Genomic DNA, 18559 nt, shown 5'->3' on the forward strand with positions numbered 1-18559 from the left:
CCTTAAAACCGTTATAAGGTTAACAAGTCTTCATATAGTTCAGAGCGTGTATGGACATTTTATGCTACAAGGACTCTTTATATGCATCCAACTACTAATTTCAGACCTGGATATAGACGTTGTTTGAAATGCCCCAGGAACTGTCTGTTGCCCCTGTGGTCATTCTGGTCCACCGCCCTCCAGGACTGGGCGTCAAGGGCGTCTTCATTAAAGAGGGGGAGTTTGTGGTGGCCCAGTACGGGAGGGTGTGTCCCTGTACATTTCTCCCTCCATGTCCCCCAGGGGCCCCCCTACAGTGACCCCTGTTGTATATATGTTTGTGTTACTAGTGTACTGTTACTTTAAATATTATACTATGTGCTTGTTACCCAGGAGGCACTAGTGACCGGGTGATCCCCAAGTGACCTATGGGATCCTTGCTAAGCTCCCCTATAAAAACCAGGGGAGGGGCTGCAATCTCTCTCTCTCTCTCTCTCCCCCTCTCCCCCTCGCTCTCTCTCTCTCCCTCCCTCCCCCCGAGGTCCCCCTGTGTCACTGGTCACCTCCTTGGGATATTGGCTGTACTGCATAGACTGTATCACCTGTCTACTCTCAGTAATGCTACCAATTGTCCGTAACTTGGGTCGGTGTCTCCTGTGCCCAGCCCAGGACACGCGGTATTACCTTCGGTATGCTCCGGAGGAAGTTCTTTTCTATTTCATTTTATCTTCTGTCTGACCACAGTGCTCTCTGTTGACACCTCTGTCCATGTCAGGAACTGTCCATAGGAGCAAATCCCTCTAGCAAACCTCTCCTGCTCTGGACAGTTCCTGACATGGACAGAGGTGTCAGCAGGGAGAAATTCAAAAAGAAAAGAACTTCCTGTGGAGCATACAGCAGCTGATAAGTACTGGAAGGATTAAGATTTTATTAATAGAAGTCATTTACAAATCTGTTTATCTTTCTGCCACCAGTTGATTTAAAGAAAATATCTTTTTTCAGCGGAGTACTCCAACCAGTTGTGCCTCCAGCTGTTGCAAGACTACAACTCCCAGCATGCCCGGACAGCCAAAGGCTGTCCGGGCATGCTGGGAGTTGTAGTCTTGCAACAGCCGGAGGCACACTGGTTGGGAACAACTGTCATAGAGCTTACTTGGTACAATACCATTGTCTTTCCGATCAGACACCATACAGTGAGGCCTTCAAAACTTGTGAATGTCATTTCGATTTGGTGCAAATTAGGTAAAGCAAAAGAAAACAAATTCACTCAAATTTTTTTAGGTTGTTTATTTTACGTACCTATGAGTACGCAGCATTGCGCATGTCACTTTTATAATCTAATGAATCAAATCAGTCCAAGAGCTCCTCCTGGTCATAGAGAACTATTCCGATTCCAGTTTAATTTTGCATTGGAGAAAAATTGGGCAAAAAAACCCGAAAAATGGGCTTTTCTGGTTGTGGGTGACACATCTGCTGCATCAGGCATAGTCTTCACTCTCCAATGTGTCTACCAGGACAGCATCATCCCTGTATGGGGGAACGTGAACCCTATGGAGTCTATTGGACCAGTTCTTCTTGTTGAGGAGTAATAGGACTATTGTGGGTACTCCTAGTGTAATTAGGACAAATATCAGGATTAAAGCAATTTTAATGGCTTTTTTATCTGCAAAAAAAAAAACGATGAGAACAAGGTGTGTACAAAGGGAAGGCTATAAAAGGAAAAACACAGCGTTAGGTAGTTAGTATCTGAATAGAAATATAAAATCTTCCGTCGCCACTAACGGACGTTATTAGTGACGGAATAAAAAGGATAAATACGGATGATCGTTAAATCCCATAGACTTGAATGGGATTTTATAACGGACGTTTTAAATTAGTTTGGAAATATTTTGCAACGCACGAAGGTAACGGAAATTTAAACGGAAGAATATGATAGTGTGAAAGGGGCCTAACATTGAATTTTTTCTGGATGTCGGCACACAATGGGTTAACCAGAATAGGACGGAGAGGAAAGTATCTCATCTATGGTTCTGTATTTCTCATCGGATACTCCGGCTGCTTGAGAGGAGAAAGAGGGACAGAAGAGAAAAATGTTCTAATGATCAGTGGGGTCTCAGCAGCCGGACTCCCACTGATCCCAGCTAAAGATTGAATAAACTTTGAAGTACATTTAAAGTGGCAGATCCAAATTAAAATAGAAGTTCCTTGGACTATTGATTTTGGTAAAGGGGGAAGGGGGTTTCCAGCCGCTAAGGCTGTACTGGGGGGGGGGTGAGGTCTGTAGTAAAGGTGGTTAGGGGATTCTGTATGTAGGGGGGGGGGGGGCGGTTTCTGTAGTAAAGGTGGTTAGGGGGTTCTGTATGGGGGGGGGGTGTCTGTAGTAAAGGGGGTTCTGTATGGGGGGGCGGTGTCTGTAGTAAAGGTGGTTAGGGGGTTCTGTATGGGGGGGGTGTCTGTAGTAAAGGTGGTTAGGGGTTCTGTATGGGGGAAGTGTCTGTAGTAAAGGTGATTAGGGGGTTCTGTATGGTGGGCGGTGTCTGTAGTAACGGTGGTTAGGGGGTTCTGTGTGGGGGAAGTGTCTGTAGTAAAGGTGATTAGGGGGTTCTGTATGGGGGGCGGTGTCTGTAGTTAAGGGTGGTTAGAGGTTTCTGTATATAGAAGGTGGGTTCAGCTTGGAGGAAGAGGTGAGAGGGTGGTCTGTATTGTTGGGAGTCTACAGCACATGGGCGAGTGCTGCGGCCCCTTTCCGTGTTTACACGGTACACCAGTTTCTACATGTTCAAGTGTATAGTGGTGAAACCAATGAAGAGGCTGCAGCACTCACCCCTATGTATATATAGCGTTTTATAATTGCCCCTCCTAATTTTGTTTTGGCAAAAGAAGAAGAAATACATCATATCTATGAAGGAGACGAAAACAGAATGCAATGTTTTTATTTTTATTTTTTATCCTTTATGGTGATAATGCTATTGGTTAATTATTATTATTACTGCTACTAACCTGTCTTCTATTCTGGGAAGTAGTTAAAGAAGTTAACTCATTGTACGCTGATATAGGACGTTCACAAAATGCCATATTAATTGCACATCATGGTCCAATACTTGACTGGGCCCAATGTTATATTTTGCCTTCCCCCCCCCATTAAAGTCATTTGGAAAAGAAATCGGAATAAATCTGCAGCATTTTCGGCACCAAAACTGACCTGCTAAGGATTTGAAATCCACCACAAGTCCATTTCTTCACAGATTCAAATACATTTTTTTACTCTTATCCGCTTTGCTGCTTCTGTAAATGATCTGGATTTCCCAGCACAAAAATTACATGTGGAAAATCTTCATAATTTCCATTACACATGACTGTAGCCTAACAATGTGTTGGCGATTATTGGTCAAGCATTATAATAAACAAAATGTTACAAAAGCAGGAAGAGAAACTGTGTAGTCTTACCATATGTGTGTTTTTCTTTTGCAATATCTAATTAAAAAAAGGAAATATTTTCTGTTAAAATAGTCTTCAAACTGTTAATATAGAGATATAAGAATATATATATATATTTTTTTTTTTTTTTGGGGGGGGGGGGAACTTTAATATAAACAATATGGCCACCCAGGGTCGATGCTAGCACTAGGCATCCAGAATGTGGGTCCATGATTTTCAGCCTGGTGCCCCAGATCTCAAGGCAACTGCAACCCTGTGTCCTCTAGATGTAGATCCAGTGATGTAGAATGGCAGATCCGGAGCTGTCAGCTCCCAGCTCCACAATTCACTCATAGGATGCAGGCATTTCACTCCAGTGTGTGGTGCAAATCATTAATTTAGCAAAACGTGTGTCCTATTGCTTCAGGAAAGTGTTTTCTCAGCGGAGAGCAGAATCTAGTCACAGCTAAGACTCCTAGCCAATAAATGCAGGTGTTGTCCCAACTCTTACACCACCAGTCGCCCCCTTTCCCTGCCTATAAATAAAGGTGGTACTTTTTCACTTTTAGCCAGAGTAGTCTAGGCCAGGAGAGCATGTTAGTTCTTTAGCTCCTCTCACACCTCACATTACTGATGAGACTAAGCTCTGTGAGCCTAGATATAACTAAAGTCAGGCATACCTCTAACAAATAGGCCACAATTTTACTAGTCCCGTCTATAATCAAAGTCAAGCCTGTTGCCTAGTAAGTGAAGTTCTGCAGCAAGGATTAATCAGTTCTTCAGCATCTTTTCCAAGGAGTATAATGAAATAAAGTTGCACAAGGACTTTGTTTGATCCACTTCACACTGAATCTAGTTTTCCCTATGGTCTGACCAATGCCCACCTGTTAAGTCAGGGGAACGTCGCCTGGATACACTTCTCTGAGTGTTGTGTAAGAGTTTGCCACAAAAGTAAATGGAGTTGGGTTCTACAGTCTCTTTAGCCGCAGTTTATTTCCCCTCCCCTTAATGAGAAGCCTTGTTCAGATCGCTCAATTATTTAGTACACAAAGCTAGTGCAACAGAGAGTCACATCTATCTGTGTTCAACATATGTGCAAAGGCTACATCTACTTAAAGAGTACCTGTCACCAAACTATACATTTAACCCCTTAAGGACTCAGGGTTTTTCCGTTTTTGCACTTACGTTTTTTCCTCCTTACCTTTTAAAAATCATAACCCTTTCAATTTTCCACCTAAAAATCCATATTATGGCTTATTTTTTGCGTCGCCAATTCTATTTTGCAGTGACATTAGTCATTTTACCCAAAAATGCACGGCGAAACAGAAAAAAAAATCATTGTGCGACAAAATCGAAGAAAAAACGCCATTTTGTAACTTTTGGGGGCTTCCGTTTCTACGCAGTGCATATTTCGGTAAAAATGACACCTTATCATTATTCTGTAGGTCCATATGGTTAAAATGATACCCTACTTATATAGGTTTGATTTTGTCACACTTCTGGAAAAAATCATAACTACATGCAGGAAAATGTATACGTTTAAAAATGTCATCTTCTGACCCCTATAACTTTTTTATTTTTCCACGTACAGGGCGGTATGAGGACTCATTTTTTGCGCCGTGATCTGAAGTTTTTATCGGTATGATTTTTGTTTTGATCGGACTTTTTGATCACTTTTTATTAATTTTTTAATGGTATAAAAAGTAACCAAAATACGCTTTTCTGGACTTTGGAATTTTTTTGCGCGTACGCCATTGACCGTGCGGTTTAATTAATGATATATTTTTATAGTTTGGACATTTACGCACGCGGCGATACCACATATGTTTATTTATTTATTTTTTTTACACTTATTTTTTTTATGGGAAAAGGGGGGTGATTCAAACTTTTATTAGGGAAGGGGTTAAATGACCTTTATTAACACTTTTTTTTAACATTTTTTTTGCAGTGTTATAGGTCCCATAGGGACCTATAACACTGCACACACTGATCTCCTATGCTGATCACTGGCGTGTATTAACACGCCTGTGATCAGCATTATCGGCGCTTGACTGCTCCTGCCTGGATCTCAGGCACGGAGCAGTCATTCACCGATCGGACACCGAGGAGGCAGGTAAGGGCCCTCCCGGTGTCCGGTCAGCTGTTCGGGACGCCGCGATTTCACCGCGGCTATCCCGAACAGCCCGACTGAGCAGCCGGGTCACTTTCACTTTCACCGCTTTCGCCGCTTCTAAAGGGTTAATACCGCACATCGCCGCGATCGGCGATGTGTGGTATTAGCCGCGGGTCCCGGCCGTTGATGAGCGTCGTTAAGGGGTTAATATATTGTTTCTTATGTTATTATAAAACACTTTGCTATTTACTCTCAACCTTTATATGTTTTTAATGTGATTGAAAAAATGGCCACTAGGTGGCTCTGTTCTGTTCCCTGCACAAGTCAAACAGTTAGTTTAGTCTCCTCCCGGCCTAGTACGAGACCAAACTCAAGAAGTGCATGCGGGGTATGGAGAGACACAGCTCTCACGGGCTTCAGTGACGTCGCCCCTGCTGGGGAACGCCCACTTTCTCCTGCCGGGAACTCACACAATGTGAGCAAGAGGAAAGGTATGATACATAGCTTTTTAGGAGTAGTTAGGGAATTTAATCTTAGTTTAGAAAATATGGTTTGAGGACAGGTACTCTTTAAATTTTTACTCCTTCTGAAACTAAATTCATGCATGCCCTCAGTTCATACAGATACTCACATTTGCACAGGACTGCCGATTCACTAAAGATATCACAGTCGGTGACGTCCCACAGTCCGCTCTGTGTGTTCATTTTAACACAAGTGTCTAGGTCATTGTGGTCGGGTTGTCCTTGTCCCCAGTTTAAGAAAGTTACATTAGACTTGTCAAACCATTTCAGGGAGTTGTCTGTGAGAAGATAAAATATTAGGTTTATATCCATACAGGTAAGGACTCATGGCCATGTTCTATATATATATATATATATATATATATATATATATATATATATATATATATCTAGTGCCTCCATGGAAGGGATTGGACATTGGCCTGGGAGTACTGAAGAGAATGACTTGACCTCCCAGGACTATGACCATTTTTTGTCCCTGGCACTTGATATAATATAAACAGGTCATAAACATAGGGGGCAGTGGCCATAAGTCTAATGTATCGGTATCTTACCGTCGCTGTCATAGAACATGCCCAGTAAGACTTCTGCAGGACCTTTCCATTTTGTTTTAAACATTTTAACCAAGAATGAATTCTCCTCCTTTGATCTGATGCTGATAATGTCAGCGCCAAATTCTAAAGGGACACATAACATAAAGAGAAGTACATCAATGCTGAAATTTGGTGACTATTCTATTCTTCACAGTTGGGTTTGGAAAAGGCTCATGTCATGCACATAGTACAGAAAGCACCGCATGGTAGATATTTTTTTAACTTCCCTGAGGGCGGCCATATTAGAAGCATACGCACCTCCTTCCTGTATTGTCTATGTAGATAGGACGGGTGTGTATGATCAATGACAGTTGCAATAAATGGAATTAATGGTCAGAAAAATGTCCATAGACTATTACTGTCTCCTGGAAATACTAGAAGGTTATTCTAATGGAATTGCTTTCCAGTAAAACTAGTAGCTGCAAATACAGTAAAGGATGGGATAGGCCTAAGGTTATCCTTCATATAAGAGAGGGATATGTATAAGGCCATTCTTCATATAAGATAGTGATAGGTATAAGGCTATTCTTCATATAAGATAGGGATAGGCATAAGGCTATACTTCATATAAGATAGGGATAGGCATAAGGCTATCCTTCATATAAGATAGGGATAAGCATAAGGCTATCCTTCATATAAGATAGGAATAGGGATAAGGCTATCCTTCATATAAGATAGGGATAGGCATAAGGCTATCCTTCATATAAGATAGGGATAGGCATAAGGTTATCCTTCATATAAGATAGGGATAGGTATAAGGCCATTCTTCATATAAGATAGTGATAGGCATAAGGTTATCCTTCATATAAGATAGGGATAGGTATAAGGCTATCCTTCATATAAGATAGGGATAGGCATAAGGTTATCCTTCATATAAGATAGGGATAGGCATAAGGTTATCCTTCATATAAGATAGAGATAGGTATAAGGCTATGCTTCATATAAGATAGAGATAGGCATAAGGCTATCCTTCATATAAGATAGGGATAGGCATAAGACTATTCTTCATATAAGATAGGAATAGGCATAAGGCTATTCTTCATATAAGATAGGGATAGGTATAAGGCTATCCTTCATATAAGATAAGGATAGGCATAAGTCTATTCTTCATATAAGATAGGGATAGGTATAAGGCTATCCTTCATATAAGATAGAGATAGGTATAAGGCTATCCTTTATATAAGATAGAGAGAGGCATAAGGCTATCCTTCATATAAGATAGGGATAGGTATAAGGCTATCCTTCATATAGGGATAGGCATAAGGCTATCCTTCATATAAGATTGGGGTAGGCATAAGGCTATCCTTCATATAGGATAGGACCATAGTATTCAGAATATTTGGCAGACTAGATGGGCCGAATGGGTCTTAACTGCCGGCACATTCTATGTTTCTATGAAGTACTGCCCCACCCCCAGAGAGCAGTTATGGGTAGAGGAGCTGAATGCAGAATCTGTGAGAGAGATTTATCAAAACCTGTGTAGAGGAGGAGCGGTGCGGTTGCCCATAGCAACCAATCAGGTTCTGTCTTGTTTAAAGGCGTCTCTGAAAAATTTAATTAGCAATCAGATTGTTTGCGATTTCGCTTCTCCTCTACACAGGCTTTGATAAACCTCCCCAGTCAGGGGGCATGGATGTTGTACATTAAGGGGCGTGTATGCCCAAATTTCACCCCCTGACTGTATAATCCCACCCATCACCTGTCACTTCCATTAATAAAATGAAGTTCACGCCCATCTGACTGATTCCCCGAATAGTCAGACAAACTATAAAGCCTCATATCTCAGGAACAGGAGGGCGTATCACTATACTGTAAAAGGGTGTATGATCGGCGCATCCAAAGATATTTAATGAAAATGCATTCTCATTTTTGTGGATTCATTACGTCCTTTTTAAAATTCTAATTTACCATTTAAAAGGTTATTATTTTTTTTTTTATTTTAGGCCATGATTTGTGACTGATGCATCTTCTCTATTGGTCCATCTCCAATGTAAAATTCTTCTTTTGCCAACAACAATTCCCACAACTCCCACCGTGTTTTGGTCATGTGCAAAAATACTGGATCACCAGATTTGTTACCTTTGCAAATGTGTCGAGCAGGTTCAATGCTTAGTGAATTTTTCTCTGTTAGAAATATATAACAACTGCTTTCAAACTGGACCCATGATGGAGAAGGACAGACTGCGTAAAAAATAAAGGTACAATTTACGAAAAAACTAAAACAGTGATCAATAGTAGTAATAATTTCTAGCAAGACATTTCTATCAATTGGTGCAAAGGGGAAATCAACTGTGGGATCATTATTGGGCAGTAAGTACTGTGTGGGGGCAGTATTGGGGGGGGGGGGTAACTACTGTGTCCTCATTTGTGCCCTAGTTACCCTGTATAGTACCCCTACAAAGTAGTTACCCCCAATAGTGCCCCCACACAGTAGTTACCCCCAATAGTGCCCCTACACAGTAGTTACCCCCAATAGTGCCCCTACACAGTAGTTACCCCCAATAGTGCCCCTACACAGTAGTTACCCCCAATAGTGCCCCTACACAGTAGTTACCCTCATGTCCTCAGACAGTATGGGCCATTATTACCGTTTGTACCTATGAATGAGAAGTTCATGTAGAGATGTGTATGGGTGGGCTGTGTCTTGGGGGGTTGTAAAAGTGGCACTAAGCCTAAGATGTTTCTCCAACAGATTCAGCAAAGGTGAGCTATGATATAGCATTAGTCTCTGTATATTGGATTTAGTCAGTAACAGTATGATGGTAATATGTATGGTGATCATATTACTCCTATACTGGTAATATTGGTCTTAGTGTACAGGATTTGGTCAGTAACAGTATTATGGCAATATGTATGGTGATTATATTCCTCCTTGTATGCTGGTATTCTTGGTCTCTGTATACAGGGTTTGGTTAGTAACCGCATGATGTTATTATGTAATGTATGGTGATAATATTCACTCTTTGTATACTGGTATTATTGGTCTCAGTATGCAGGATTTAGTCACTAGCAGTATGGTGGTAATATGTATAATGATAATATTCCTCCTTGTATTCTGGTAACATTGGTCTCAGTATACAGGATTTGGTCAGTAACAGTATAATGGTTATATGTTTGGTGATAATACCTCTTCCTTGTATACTGTATTTGGTAACTGTATGCATATTATATAGACATTTAGTCCACTTTGCTGGTACTTTGATACACTGCAGATTTTCTGAATGGAAACCTGCTACAGAAAATCTCTGTGAACTATAAATATGGCATGATGGGTAAAAACCCTGTTGAGATTTTTTTCCTGTTGTTTCTTTCTTTTTTTTTCTTCCTTTTTATTAAATAATTTGTATGTTTACAAAACCAAAAAGAAAAACAAAGACATGAAAAGGGGTCCAAAAGGGGTCGAAGACCCAGCCACAATCGGCATAAAGGAAGCCATATAAGGCCTACATGGGTAAACTGAAACAAGGCAAAGCCCCACTACTGAGGTGTAAGCACAGAAACGCTAAAATTCCAGTTATAAGGAAGACAGAAGCGGGTGTTAGACGTCCCACTAGCAAATACAGGTACATAAGCCCAGAGGGCTACAAACAGAAGGGTAGAACAAAAAAGGGACCATGAAGACCAACACGAAAGACAAACCACAAAACCAGTAAGGAAAAGGAGAAAGAGAAGAAAAGAAAGAAAAGAGGGAGAAAGGAAAGAGAAGCAGAGGAGATCAAGGAGGCTGTCGGTCGGAAAAGCGGTCACATGGTTCCCAGACAGAGAGGAACGAAGGAACAGAGTTGTTTAAAGAGGCCGTGAGAGATTCCAAAGAACGGATCTCACATATGAGAGACCTCATCCAGCACTTAGCAATAAGGGTCTTATCGGCTAGAGCAATAGGCATAAAAAGCTAAATGGGTACTCCGCTGCTCAGCGTTTGGAACAAACTGTTCCGAACGTTGAAGCCGGCGCCGGGAGCTCGTGATGTCATAGCCCTGCCCCTCGTGATGTCACACCCCGCACTGCTCCCTCAATGCAAGTCTATGGGAGGGGGCGTGACGGATGTCAAGCCCCCTCCCATAGACTTGCATTGAGGGGGTGGGAGTGATGTCATGAGAGGGGCGGGGCTATGATGTCACGAACTCCCAACGCCGGCTCGAGCGTTCGGAACAGTTTGTTCCAAACGCTGAGCAGTGGAGTACCCCTTTAAAGGGCTTCTTAGACAGAGCTCGATGGGACAAGTGCAAAAGATAAATAAGGGGGTCCAGGGGGAACAGAGATACCCAAGACATCAGACAGCAAATGTTGTTTTTTTCCTGTTATTTCAGTGATTTATAGTAATTAGAATTAGTTTGGCTTTATATATTGGTGGATACTGAACAGAGCTTCAGGGCACAGATGGTATAATACTAATTGGGCGTAATGCAATATGTACTGGTCGCATTAAAACTTGGTGCATTATTAAATAACACATGTATTATGGGACAAATGTTGATAACTATGAGACATAATGGGCATTTTGTTAATTGGAGACACTAGTTAAAGGGGTAATCCAGAGGAACAAAAATGTTCTCAAATCAACTGGTGCCAGAAAGTTAAACAGAATTTCAAATGACTTTCATGTAAATATCCTAATCCTTCGAGTACTTATCAGCTGCTGTATGCTTCACGGGAAGTTGTGTAGTTCTTTCCAGTCTGACCACAATGCTCTCTGCTGCCTCCTCTGTCCATAGCAGGAACTAATCCCAAATAAATTAAAGCAAGAAGGTGACTGCCTATTGTCCTGCAGCCCATCCCAGCCTCGTGCAGGTCTACAATTTTATCCCTGGTTTTGTGGTGGACCATGGGGGTGCGATGTGAGGTGTATGGGGCCGATGGTGTTAACCTCTAAATGTTCGTGATGCCAAGGCATGGTTTTACAGAGAACCACCCGAACGGTAGCACCGCTAAGCCTAGGTAGGCAGGGCAAATAAGAGTCCAAGGCCAGGTCATGGTTAACGGTAGCTTTACTGAGTTAGACAGATAGTACAGTCTTTACAGCTAGGCCAGGATCCCAGAGAGGTGACCAGTAACACAGTGGACCTTGCAGCTTGCTGGGACTTGCAGTGACTGACAGACTTTAGGACAGCCATGCTGAGTATAATAGACTTGACTGCAGATAGTAACAGCAGACAAAGATGACTTGACTTACTGACTTGTGGCTGTAATTTAGGCTTGAGGCCTCCAGATGTGCTGGGCACTGGCTCTCAGACATCTGGACTGGACTTGACCTCAGCAGAAATGAATCACAAGAGACAGATTTCAGCTCCTCCCTTCCTTATAAAGGGGGCTTGCAAGGAGCCCATAGGCTAGCTGCGGGTCATCTGGTCACCTGGTGCTCTCTGGGTAACAAAACATGTGACTTTAACATGTGACAACCGTTCTCATGTGACCATATCAAAGGTGCTTACACATAATATACAACTATACAGATTATAGGGGTACAATGCAGGTGAGCCCTGGGGACGTGCAGAGACTCAAGCTGATAGGACTGTGAGATTCATATCCCGTACTGGGACATCACAATGTCCTTACACATCTCTTTGGCCATTGTGGAGAGGTTGGAGTCTGTTTGATTGAGTGTTTGGACAGGTGGCTTTTATACAGGTAACAAGTTCAAACAGGTGGATTTGTCGTGACCCAGTACAGAAACCATGTGCTCTTCTGTACTTTTGCCCATCCTGTGTGGCCGACGCTGTTCAATGTCCATCATCGGTCCCCTCTCCTTAGAACTCTCTATATTGCCCTATAGGATGAAGGGGAGGGGGTGGATGAAGAGGGGCGCACCACTGACGAACTTCCGGCCAGCAGCCATCTTACCGAAGACCGGTATAAAGAGCAGGGCGCAGCCGGACCTCTTCAGTCCACCGGAAGTTCCTGTGAGAAAGAAGATGGCGGAGCGACCTTGAAGGCTTTCAAGTGCTAGCGGAGCGTCTGGAGAAGCTGACCCTGGATGACCAAAGCCTCTGGACACCGCTTCCAGAGAGTGACAGCAGCTGGCCAGCAACCCCTGTTGGCGGAACGCCGGCATCGTCCAGAGGGGCCTCACTAGTGCGACTGTCACATCATTGGTCCTGGGGGTCCGGGCAGAGATCCATACCGAGGAGTCTGACGTGAGTACTCTGGCGGAAGCTGCCTTTTCTACTCCTTTTTCTCAGTCCAGCCCAGAGTCCACCCCCCCCCCCAGTCCCTGTTGGCCTTGTCAGAGTGGGCTGAGCGAGAGGCCTGGATGGCTGCCATACTGGAGAAGATGAGGGAGCAGAGGAGAAGGGAAAGAGCTTCCATATGAAGTGCACGTGGCGCAATAGAGAGACACAAAGTTTTGAAAATGTGTACATCCGGATGCTAGACCACCCTAGGCCCGGAGAGCCACCCCTGGTCAGAAGAAGGGCTACGATCGTTAAGATTCACAAGGCCAGAGGGTACGGAACATTGATGGACTGCCACCATGGTGGCACTATCTTAGTCAACCAGGGGCAGTTAAAAGGGACTATCTCCCGTCCCACCTACACTCCCTGGAGAGTGGGGAGATTGTGGAGTACACGCCTGTATAAAGCGCATGAGGAGAGTGGGCGGTAGCTGTGACTTGGCCCAAGAATCCTACGGAGCTCTCCTTTGTATACTTCCCGTCTGAGGACTGGAATGCCGATCCCTTTGCTCTGCTGTCCCCCAAGATGAAAGGTGACGTCAAAGAGGAAGAAGAGTTCTTGCCTGAGTTTCCTGCGATGGTGCCTCAGTATGAACCCGGGGATAAGAAAAAGATGTCTGCAGATGTGCCCAGGCCTACTCCTGGCATTGAGGTGGTTTGGCCTGCTCATCGGGCACCAACTCAAGTGCCTCGGCCTACTCCTGCTGAGGCGGAGGTTTAGCCGGCCCAACAGGCACCAATAATTTGTCCCCCAGTGGCGTAAGCTACTGCGGTTCAAATGTTGATCACTGTGAGTCCCACCATCACCCATTCTAATGTTTCCAAGGTGGTGTGGAACACCAGAGTCAATACCATGGAGGGGGTACAGTCCCCTGGTCCCCGCTATATGTCCCAGCAAGAAAGAGTGGGACATGGTTAAGTGTCCCATGCACCACCTGTTTTCCCTATTTGCACACAAGTCATGAGACATAAAGTTTTTTTTTGTGTGTGGAGTAACACTGATGTTCACGGTTTTGCAACGTTTAAGTAACTGTACCTGGCATTTGTGCCAAGAACTATACCTGCAACCATTTTCATAAGTATGTGCCCGACTCCAGCCATGAATTCAGATGTCTATGAGGTCCAGAAGACTTGATTTGAACCGCAGGTGGTCCATAGGAATCGGATCAAATTGTGCCTTAGGGAGGACTTACCGGAACTGCCTCCTCCTGCTCCTATAACTGACAGACCTGTGAGGGAGTACGTCCCAGGAGAAGGTATCCATCTGTCCATGGACATTCTGATGTTTTCAGCCTGCAGTATTCTGTGCAATGCCCTCTCTGACTCCAGCACAGCCACCTTTGGTCTCCTCTCCTGCTACAAGCCTGTCTCAAGTGATAACTCCAGAAAGGTCAGGACCCAACTCACCGATCCCTATGGGTTCTCTCAGCCCAGGATTAAGTATGACTCCTGCGTCCAGCCCTTAAGCTGGTCCCTCTGGGACTGAAGTCACAAGAGAATTGATCGTAGAAGATATTCTTGAAACTCAAGAGGTGGTGTTGCATCGGTCTCAAAAGTCGACACAGGGAAATATTCCCATCAGATATCAAGACTGACTGCACTCATAAAATATAGTGTATACAAAGTACATTTCAGAACTTTCACTCCTGTACTTTCCAATAAAATTCAGTACACATAGCTCCAAAATATATCTCGCATAAGAAAAGAAAAAAAAAACTCAGCTTTAGGGACTGTATCATGCTATAACTCAGTTCCATACCACTGTTTATGCACTAACATGTGTTTTATTTTGTCCTTTACGTGTTCAGGATGCTCTTCCTGGCCAGAAGGTGCTCCTGTAGCTCAATAAAAATGCACATATCCAGAAAGGTAACCTTATGTAAGTGTTATCTAGTCAGAGTTCTAGGGGTAAGAGAGTAATACCTATAGACCCTAGCAGCTAAAGCATTGGGGAGAAAGCCTCAGGCAAGCCAATCCGCAACAAGTGTATAACTTAGGTAATAAATATGTGGTATAATAAATAGTTGGTATATGTCAACAAACAGAAAAAATAGTGAGATCTGTTAAAGTATGTAGTAGCATTACTGTCATTATACATACTTCTAGTCGTGTATTAGCCTATTTGTCAGTAAAAAGAAAAAAACATATGTGTCAGTCAAATGTTATTTGTTATTAAATTTCCTGCATAGTCAATAGGTGTGTAATAAAGTAAGGTCAAATGGAGATACTAAAAAGGATATATAGCTAAATCCATACCATCCTGTCCGTGATCTACTCTCCAACACTCCTGTTGTATATCAGTTTTAGAGCTTGTATGGACATTCTAATATGCACAAGGACTCTTTGTTGTTATTCATCTACAGCCTGATCAAGGACATTTGCAAATATGCCCAGGACTGTGTCTGGCCTTATGGTCATTTCCTCTCTCTGTTTTTGGGGACCTTCCTCGAGGATGACTTATTTTAAGTAAGGGGGTTTGTGGTGTCCTGGAACAGGACCTGGTCCTGTCCCTTTGTCTAGAGTCCCCACAGCCAGAGTCCCTCCATGACAATAGGGCTCTCCCTTAGGACTAACCCCTAGTTGCCTCATGTAAATGTTATTTAATGTACAAATAAACATATATTTAATATCTTATATAGGAATACCTCTGTATAGGACCTTAGAGGTCATGTGCCTTTAATTAATTGTATTATGGTTTAAGGACCTTTGGGTCATGTGATACCCAGAGTTCACTGGATTCATAACTGACAGGTTCTACTGACCAATGAGCTTTGTCCCACCCCCTTAATATATAAGGGGCTGCTGCCACTAAATTCTCTCTCTTGTTCCTGGCACTTAAAGAACATCTCAGCACAATCATCAATTCAAGCTAGGCCCAAAGCCTAAGAATCCGCAGCCACTAAACGTGAGTTACTAAAGCTCAAATTACTGAATCCTGTGTGACTACTAGAAGCTCAAATCTCCTAAAAATAGTAGCACAGTGGCTAGCATCAAAGCCTGTGAGGAACCTGTATCCCGGTTCACTCTTAAAAGACTGTTGTGTTACATGCCGTTGCATAAAATATACAGTAAAATGACTTCAAGTTTTCTTCAGAAAATCTGCTGTGGACATTCTGTTATTTCTCCCTGCCATTTGTGGGACGGTTGGCGGTAGGACCATTAAATTGAGGAAACCGTACCCTGGTGTCACGACAATTAAGGGTTAACACCAACATACCCCTACACTATCACCTGCACCACACAAGCAACCCTGGGAGCCTGTATAAGCAGAGCGCTGATAACACTGAACAATGCTATTCTTTTGCATAGGATTGAACAGCGTTAGCAATCAGATTATTGCAGATAATAGCCTTATATGGAGACTAAAAATAGTGAAAAAAATTTAATACATGTGAATAAGCCTCTCCCCTAATAAAGAAACTGTCCAGAGCAGGAGTGGTTTGCTATGGGGATTTGCTTGTACTCTGGACAGTTCCTGACATGGACAGAGGTGTCAGCAGAGAGCATTGTCGTCAGAGTGGAAAAACTTACACAATTTCCTGTGGAGCATACAGCAGCTGATAATTACTGGAAGGATGAAAATGTTTAAAGTAATTTACAAATCTGTATCGCTTTCTGGCACCAGTTGATTTAAAAAAAAATTTCTTCCACCGAAGAACTCCATTAAAGCCAAATCAAATTCGCTTCATGACTCAGCTATTTCTTTTCTGGCTAACATTTTTTTCTTCCTTACCCTCTAAGACCCATCATTTTTTTTTATTTTTCGGCTGACACAGTTTTATAAGGGCTTATTATCTGTGTGATTAGTTGTACTTTCCACTGATACACTTCCTTTTTTTTTTTTAAATCATACAATGTATTACGAAGCCAGAAAAAAAAATATGTAGGGCAAAATTGAAAAAAAAAAATATTAAATTGCACAATTTTGAAGGGCAGTAATGTTTTCGGAGTTCAAAATATGGTAAATCAGACGTTTTAAGGTTAAAAAAAAATAAATTTAAAATTGAAACCATGAAAAAGTAAAAAAAAAAAACTATAACTTTTTTTTTTTTTTTTTTTTACTTTTTTCACCAACGGAGGTACCATTGTTGAGTAGTTCTGTCTTTTTGATCACTTTTTATTAAATTATTATTATTTTTGGATGTAATGTAACCAAAAATAAGCAATTCTGGCATTTAAAAATTTTTTTTTTGCTTTTATGCGGTTCACCATACAGGATTAGAAACATAATAATTTAATACTTTGGGCAATTTCACATGCGGCGATACCAAATATGTTTATTTTTTCTTGTTTGTACAGCGTTTTATAAAAAAAAAATTGAAAAGGGGATGATTTGAATTTTTATTAGGGGAAGGATTTTGTTTTTCCCTATACACTTTTTGGCTCCCCTTGGGGCCTATCATAAGCCGTCATCAGATGGCCAACATAGATCAATGTAATGCTATTGCATTACATTGATCCATGAAATCTGTGCTCGATTGCTAAGGGCTGCCAAAGGCACAGAGCCAGGGAAGGCCTAGCAACCCATAGATTACATCACGGGGTGGGGGGAGCTATGGGAACACTAGACACCAGGATATAGCAGCATTTAATGTTTAAATGCAGTGATCTGTATTTAAATCTGGTTATGATGTGGACCCGACCCGCGTCATGTTCGTTAACCCCACCCATGACGTACATATATGTCATAGGTCGGGAAGGGGTTAAAGAAGTATCATGCAGAAAAACTTATCCCCTATCCAAAGGGGGGGGGGGGGGTATATATCACATCTTGAATAAAACAATGATAAGCGTATATACATACAATGCCGAAATCTATGAAATTATCATAGTTTTTAATACGCAAATAATGAAGATAGAAATTCTGTATGTCCTGACTTCAGAATATAATATTTTTTTTTTTTTTTTTTTATCCTACCCTAAAATACTAAAAAAATTTAACTAACTATACAACATTAGCTATACTTAAAAAAAAATAAAAATAAAGAAATCCCTTGAAAGCCCTCATATTATGCCATATCAATGCAAATAGTAAAAATTTCCTCTTTCCATGAGTCCCAAGGCAGCACCAAAGGGACATAATGGTGGGGGGAGTGTAGATCCTAGTATAACACAATACAAAGACAAGTGATTATTATAATGTTTTTTGTGTGTGTGTTCCTGCTGTGCTGAAGTAGTAAAACATTAACACAATAGAAATTTGGTATAGTTTTAATTGTACTGACCCACAGAATAAAGGTCTGGCGGCAATTGTGAAACGTTAGATCGTATTATGCATTTTTCTGGATTATTTATAGTATTAACATATAGGTAAGCTATACAGCGGTGTTTCCCAACCAGTGCGCCTCCAGCTGTTGCAAAACTACAACTCCCAGCATGCCCGGACAGCCTTTGGCTGTCCGGGCATGCTGGGAGTTGTAGTTTTGCAACAGCTGGAGGCACACTAGTTGGGAAACACCGCCATATGGCATCACTTACCATCTCCTTGACTGGACACACAGCAGACTGCAGAGCAGAGACATATCAGTAGTGTTCTCCTTGTCTGTCCATTACTGACCCCATCGGTCAGATAAGACAATGTTCTCCCCATATCGGCTGTAGACGTACCCCGTAATCTGGAGCAGAGGCAGAATCACAGCAGAGGAGTCCGAGCTGCTTTTTTTTTTTTTTTTTAAACCAAATTTCAATTGCACAACAATGTGAAAAACAACTCATTTCTGTGAGCGATCAGGAAGGAGGGGGGGGGGGGAGGGGGCACGACTTCTCA

General features: G+C 42.2%; 1 protein-coding gene across 2 annotated transcripts; it reads right to left on the reverse strand.

Annotated features, from left to right (window-relative positions):
• Positions 1–1263: 1263 nt before the first annotated feature.
• CD302 (CD302 molecule) lies at positions 1264–18507 on the reverse strand. Of its 2 annotated transcripts, XM_056536450.1 has the most exons (6): positions 18271–18507; positions 8703–8804; positions 6585–6707; positions 6141–6308; positions 3427–3453; positions 1264–1642 (listed from the first exon to the last, which is right to left on the reverse strand). In XM_056536450.1, exons 1-6 carry the CDS (start codon positions 18380–18382, stop codon positions 1458–1460), a joined length of 717 nt encoding a protein of 238 aa, XP_056392425.1. In that variant the 5' UTR covers positions 18383–18507; the 3' UTR covers positions 1264–1457. The 2 variants fall into 2 exon arrangements, with proteins under 2 accessions (XP_056392425.1, XP_056392426.1); XM_056536451.1 differs by lacking the exon at positions 6585–6707.
• Positions 18508–18559: the final 52 nt, after the last annotated feature.

This window comes from Hyla sarda, chromosome 8 (genome assembly GCF_029499605.1).
Source record: "Hyla sarda isolate aHylSar1 chromosome 8, aHylSar1.hap1, whole genome shotgun sequence".
In the NCBI taxonomy this organism is placed as follows: Eukaryota; Metazoa; Chordata; class Amphibia; order Anura; family Hylidae; genus Hyla; species Hyla sarda.